The sequence below is a fragment of the Apium graveolens genome, chromosome 10, assembly GCF_009905375.1.
Source record: "Apium graveolens cultivar Ventura chromosome 10, ASM990537v1, whole genome shotgun sequence".
NCBI classification, from domain to species: Eukaryota; Viridiplantae; Streptophyta; class Magnoliopsida; order Apiales; family Apiaceae; genus Apium; species Apium graveolens.
In genome coordinates this window covers 234,744,911-234,751,309 of record NC_133656.1, presented here as the reverse complement: position 1 = coordinate 234,751,309, position 6,399 = coordinate 234,744,911, and the positions used below count along the sequence as shown (strand labels likewise).

The window sequence follows — 6,399 nt, the reverse complement described above, 5'->3', positions numbered from 1 at the left end:
CAAACCTGGGAAATTGTCCCTTTGCCACCCAACAAGAAAGTTGTAGGTTGCAAATGGTTGTATAAGGTAAAGTTGTTGGCAGATGGTAAACTGGATAAGTACAAAGCCAGATTGGTGGCAAAGGGGTTTACTCAAACAGTCAATATGGACTATTTTGAAATATTTGCACCAGTGACAAAAATGACTTCTTTTAGAATTTTAATTGTATTGGCTGCAATGCATAATTGGAACATCACTCAACTTGATATTACAAATGCTTTTTTGCATGGTTTCCTGGCTGAGGAAGTCTATATGGCCTGCCTAGATGGCTATCATATTCCAAAAAATATTTTGAAGATGTTTCCAAATCAAAAGTTGGTCTGCAAACTCCTTAAGTCTTTATATGGACTCAAACAGGCCCATAGACAATGGTTTATTACCTTGTCATCTGCTTTACTTTCTTTTGGTTTTGCTCAAATCACAGGGGATCCTAGTATGTTTGTATACTCTAAAGGAGATGCACTGATTTATCTCATTGTATATGTTGATGATATGGTGATGACATAGAATAATGCTACTATTATGAGTCAAGTCATTGATTTCTTGAGTTATCACTTCAAGATCAAAGATCTGGGAGCTCTTCATTTCTTCTTGAAAATTCGGGTGGAAAGAAATATTGCAGGTATTTTCATGAGTCAGAAGAAATATACTGCTGACATTTTACAAAAACTAGACAACCTGAAGTCTAAGACATCTCTTATTCCTATGGATCAATATCATGATCTGCTGCACAATTCAGACAGCCCTTTACTGCATAATGCAGCGGCTTATAGGAGGCTTGTTGGTAAGTTGATTTATCTTACCATTTCCAGACCTGATTTATCTTATGCAGTTCACATTGTGGCTCAATATATGCATAGTCCTCGAGCAATTCATCTACATGTTGTGCTTAAACTGGTTAGATACTTGGTCACTACTGCATCCCAAGGTCTATTTTATGCAGCCAAAACAAATCTTGTCCTTGTTGGTTTTTGGGATGCTGATTGGGGTGGCTGCAAACTAACTAGACAGTCATTGACTGGTTATTGTTATACATTTGGTGGCACTCTTATTGCCTGAAAATGCAAGAAACAGCATGTTGTTTCTCGCTCTTCAGCTGAGGCTGAATATCGTAGCTTGGCTGACACTTCATACGAAATTACTTGGCTTGTTTCCTTTCTCACCGAGCTTCATGTTACTCATCTTACTCTTGTTCCACTCTTCTGTAATAATCAATATGCATTGTATATAGCCTCTAACCCTGTATTTCATGAACACATTAAACACATTGAAATCGACTGCCACCTAGTGTGACAAAAATTGAAAAGTGGTCTTATTTCTACTCATCATATCTCTTCCTCAGAGCAACCTGCAGATCTCTTCACTAAAGCTCTTTCCTCTGCTCAACTTGTTTCTCTGTTGTCCAAGGTTGGAGTTTCCAGCTCTCTTCCTACTCCTACCTTGAGGGAGGCGGTTAATCAAATTAAATCTGGGATGATGTGTATGCTGACATCAGATAGAAGAATGACACATGTCATCCCGCCAAAAACTGTTAGAGAGTCTCTCTGGATAAAAACAATTGAGGATTAGAAAATTAGTTAAGCAGACTTATTTCTCTAAATTGTAAACTGATTCAATCTCTCTTATCTCATTAACTATGTGAATCTCTCAATATCTTTCTCTCAGATTTGATAGATATGATCATCTCTTTCATATTACAGTAATGTACAATTGCTTAGTGTTGAGTTCATGAAGATAAGAATCCTTCTGTATTAATTGCTTATCATCAAGAAACAGATTCAACACTTCTAACACCTCTTACGAAAAGGACAGTAGATTAGTTCATATGATTTATACACACATTTTAGGTATTTTTGTTTAATTATTCGTTACTTGGATGCCGTAGACAAAGCCTCTCTAATTAAAATCCCGGATGATAATTATTCGTATAAATTGAGAAATAGTACATTGTTCACAGATGATAATATACAAGCATAAACATTAAACATTACTACATCTGGATTTTGAACAAACATTTGGTCGAACAAGCTTATACAGTCTCCATTTCGACATTGTTTTTATCCTCAACCTGTTTCATCTCTACACTCTTATACTTATACCAAGACGAGCAGATCAGATAAACCCCCAGATTCAACACACTCAATCCCGCTAACAACCAGAAGAAATAGGCCAATTTATCCCTATTCAGATTATTACTTATGAACCATCCATCACTCACATTATTCACCACATTCACAATCACCGAGCTCAGGTAGTATCCAAATGCCAACGAGCACCACGATATCGCGGTGCCTAGTGACTTCATTCCTTTAGAACTCTCCGAATAGAAAAATTCCAGCAGTCCGACCAATGTGAACATATCAGCCATTCCGAATATAGCAAATTGGAAGCCTAACCAGAAAACACTGATTGGCAATGGAGCTGGAGAATCAACCAAATTGTTATCAATAGCAACAGATTTACGACGTGTCTCTACGTATCCAGCAACAACCATTGATATAATTGACAGAACAAGTCCTACTCCAACACGTTGGAGGTGTCGGATGCCAGTTGGAATGCCTGTCAATTTTCTTAGTGCTGGAACACAAATGCGGTCATAAATAGGGATCAGAATGAACATGCAAATAAATGGAATGACGGTTATGGAAGCACCGGGGATTTCAACACCAAGGAAATGTCTATCCATTGTATTGCTCTGTTGGATGCTGAAAGTTTGGAGCTGAGCCAAACATGTGTTCATGAAGATAGTGCTTAATATAATAGGGAACATTCGCACAAGAATCTTTGTTTCCTCGACTTGTGTCACTGTACACGTTCTCCACGGAGCTCTACTGTCAGAATTGGATGAATCTGTGGTCCTAATAATTGCTGCGCGATCAAAGAACCTACCACATTTGATTGAATTAAATTAATATTAGTACTTCTGTTAATCAAATATATAAAAGTTGAGTCAGTTTGACCCCAAACAGTCAAACAAAACAGGTAAATTGGGACGGATTGAGTACAAAATTTTCAAGTACATTCTAGCCAGCAACGATGAATAATAACATTTAGATTATTGCTTACTTGAACTGCTCTGTTTTCTTGAGAATCTCATCTCCAGTTCCATGATTTACGTCATGGAAGCCATCAGCAGTTTCTGGCACAGAAAGATTTCTGTTTATAATTGCAACCACAAACACCTGCAATATACGAACCAATGGACTTCCTTTCGGCACCTGTTGCCTATAAAAAGATTTTCCAGAATACAAACACAAAACCGCAAATAGTACTGCTAGAGTAGACACCATAAAACCCCAGTCCCAACCTTGAAATGTATTAACCCAAACCAAGAAAGTAACACCAAAGATAGATCCAGTAACAATGGCAAAGAGCAACCAGTTAAAATAGACGGAAAGGGCTTCTGCCTCTTCGGGATCTTCCTCATCAAACTGATCAGCTCCCAATGAGGGAACTGCTGCTTTGAGGCCACCTGTCCCGATTGCGATGAGATAGAGGCCTATGTATAGCATGGCAGCTTGGCCACTGTCTGAAGATTCACATTGATTCATTAGTAGTGGCGGAACATCCTTGCAAGGAGAAGGTCTCAGCTCTTTGAAGAATGCCTGTGTTGCTAAGACAGCATAACCCTGATGGATAACAGATTCTTGATCAAGTTTTTTGTCAAAGAGCTCGAAAGTAAATGGTGATACAGCTAAGAGCTAAAAATCTCGATCAATGAATACTCTTGGGATAGAAGAACTTATTCATTTATTGAGCTTAAAAATACACTGTCCTCGTCATGTTGGACGGAAAAATATTATTTATTTAACGAGGTTAATTGTATGAAGTTAATCACTTGGCACTGTTAGGTCTTAATAAATTCTTGCAAATTATCGAGCAACTAAAAGTGCAGGCAACATACCAAGACTTCAATGGATCCAAAGAGAATAGAACTTCTGTATCTGGACAAGTATGTATCGCATACAAATCCTCCAAACAGTGATAGAATATACGAAGTCCCCATGTAATTTGTAAGCATTGTTGCTGATTTGGTCAAGCTGAAGTTCATGTATCCAAAGAAGTAAGTAAATATGCTCACTGCATTGCCTATAAACGCCACGTTCTCAAGCCCCGACGCCACTGCAAAATCAAAACATGAAATTCACATCCGAGATCGAGATAATTAGTAAAAACTAAACAAAGTTATTGAAGTATAGTATTAAGAAATGAAGTACAAAGTACCATATATAAACAGAGTAGATTTTACTCCTCCGAGTTTCTTTTTCTGTTTAGGACTGGTTTGGATATCTCCCGTGTTACCCTGGATCATTTGTAGTCGAAAGATAGAACCAAGTTAATCAAAGTTAACATGCATCGTAACTAATCTAATAAATATCAGGGGCCGTTTGAATCATGAGATTTCAAGTCGGTTAACTATAATGGGGATGAGCTTAATACATTTTTTGTATTCAAATCTCATTCTCATTCTCATTCTCATTAACCGGGTGCTCCCAGGATCCAAACGGACACTTAGTGTGTGCGAGTGTGCGTGCATGCATGTCATGAGTTGGCTCGAGCTAGGGGCCAGAATGCATTACCATCTTCTTCGGCAGGATGACAGGAAAAACAAAAGTTAGTGTATGATCTTGTGAGGTATGTGTGGGCTAGTTACTATGCTAGAAGTTGATCATATATAGAAAGTGTTGTACTGTATTATTCCATAACCAATATAGTAAGCAGCTTGTCTTTATTATATACAGAGATCTTGTCTGCAGAAGAGGACAGGAGATTAGTTCTTATAATTTATAAACACATTTTTATGATTTATGTTTATTTATTAATAACTATTGGCATAGTCAACAAAGCTCCTCTAATGAAAATCGCAGAAGATTATAAGATCGAATAATCTATTAGCACATTTAAGTGATTTTATGTTTGATAATTGCCAATTTGGCATTGCGGGTGCAGCCGTCCGGGTTGAGCACTCGTAAATCTGCAATTATAACGAGACATATAAATTCTAATATTATTTGATACTAGCATATATTTGCCGTACGGGTTTTATAATTGCGTGTGTGTACGCAGGAAAGCCAGGAACTGAAGTTAATAAATTCTCGAATCTAATTGTATATAGTTTTTGACTTATAAGGCAGGGCTGCTTATTTAGTGCCTGTTTGGCAAATCGTTTAAGTCAGCTAATTGACTTATAAGCAACATCTTATTGACGAGTGTTTGTCGACCCAATTTATAAGTTAAATTTACAACTTATAAGCTGATAAGTTGAATATTAGTAACAACGTACTTTTTTCTCAACTTATTTTTTATTTTTCATTTTTTATCAATTTTATTTTTAAAATATATATTTTTAAATGTTAATCTAACTTAAATTATAAGAATTAATATAATTATATTAAAAATTTATTTATTTTAATTTATTTAAATTAAAAAAAAATCTGACTTATAAGTTAAATTATTCAAACACTTGTATAACTTATAAACATTTATCAACTTATCACTTATGGGTCACTTATTCAATTTTAGTCATAATTTACTTATTTTAAGATTTCACAAACGGGCATTTATTTAAACTATGCTATGTACTCGGAACATCTGTTTCATCAGTTCATTTGTGTGGATTTAAATGTGTTATTGTATGTTTTATCGGTTAAATTGTGTGGATTTAAATTCATACATATCAAGTCCAGAAATGTGATCCTTGCCTTTGAAATAAGAGTATTCTAGTAACTAAAAATTGCCCTCTAATGCCAAAATGTCACGATAAGATGATGTGCTTTATGATATTATGAAATATTATTATTTATGATATCAGTGTGAAATACATATGTTCATTCATATATATAATCGATCAATAGATAACACACTGACATTATAATCGATCAATAAATAACACACTGACATTTTTTTGTAGACTTTTTGTAAAATGTTGGCTATATGGATGTGAGTAGGTTATGAAAATACATGTGTTCATGTGTTCATTCAGATATATAATCAATCAATAGATAACACATTGACATTTTTTGTGGACTTTTTGTGAAATGTTGACTATATGGATGTGAATAGGTTGTTCATTGAAATATATATAACTAATCTTAAGTTATTTAGAGCAAATTCCAATGGTTGGCACACCTGAAAGATTGCCAATTTCACCATATAAGAAAAAATATTATATTTTAAATTTTCTCTCTTCCACATTATTTTTATCACCCTTCTTTAAAAAAAAACACTCCGACTCCGATTGTTGGCACTCCGAGATGTTAACTTCATTAATTTAATAAAAAAATGCTTAATTGAAAAATATTAGAGAAATGCTATTTTATGCACCATTATTACTACATTGAGACCACAAATGAAGTTGGT

The 6,399-nt window shown here is 35.2% G+C and overlaps 2 protein-coding genes across 2 annotated transcripts; one reads left to right on the top strand and one right to left on the bottom strand.

Moving 5' to 3' along the window:
- The first annotated feature begins 669 nt into the window (after positions 1 to 669).
- LOC141692060 (putative mitochondrial protein AtMg00240) lies at positions 670 to 1,098 on the top strand. Its single transcript, XM_074496802.1, has one exon. It carries the CDS (start codon positions 670 to 672, stop codon positions 1,096 to 1,098), a length of 429 nt encoding a protein of 142 aa, XP_074352903.1.
- Positions 1,099 to 2,068: 970 nt separating this feature from the next.
- On the bottom strand, positions 2,069 to 4,351 carry LOC141692059 (protein NRT1/ PTR FAMILY 4.6-like). Its single transcript, XM_074496801.1, has 4 exons — positions 4,264 to 4,351; positions 3,944 to 4,161; positions 3,106 to 3,668; positions 2,069 to 2,924 (listed from the first exon to the last, which is right to left on the bottom strand). The coding sequence occupies exons 1-4, from the start codon at positions 4,349 to 4,351 to the stop codon at positions 2,069 to 2,071; spliced, it is 1,725 nt and encodes a 574-aa protein (XP_074352902.1).
- Positions 4,352 to 6,399: the final 2,048 nt, after the last annotated feature.

Excerpts from the sequence above, each read along its gene's own strand:
- LOC141692060 (XM_074496802.1), top strand. The coding sequence starts at position 670 with ATGAGTCAGAAGAAATATACTGCTGACATTTTACAAAAACTAGACAAC.
- LOC141692059 (XM_074496801.1), bottom strand. The coding sequence starts at position 4,351 with ATGATCCAGGGTAACACGGGAGATATCCAAACCAGTCCTAAACAGAAA. Across the intron at positions 3,669-3,943 it reads TTGGATCCATTGAAGTCTTG|GGTTATGCTGTCTTAGCAAC; the intron begins GTATGTTGCCTG and ends GTTATCCATCAG. Across the intron at positions 2,925-3,105 it reads AAGAAAACAGAGCAGTTCAA|GTTCTTTGATCGCGCAGCAA; the intron begins GTAAGCAATAAT and ends CAAATGTGGTAG.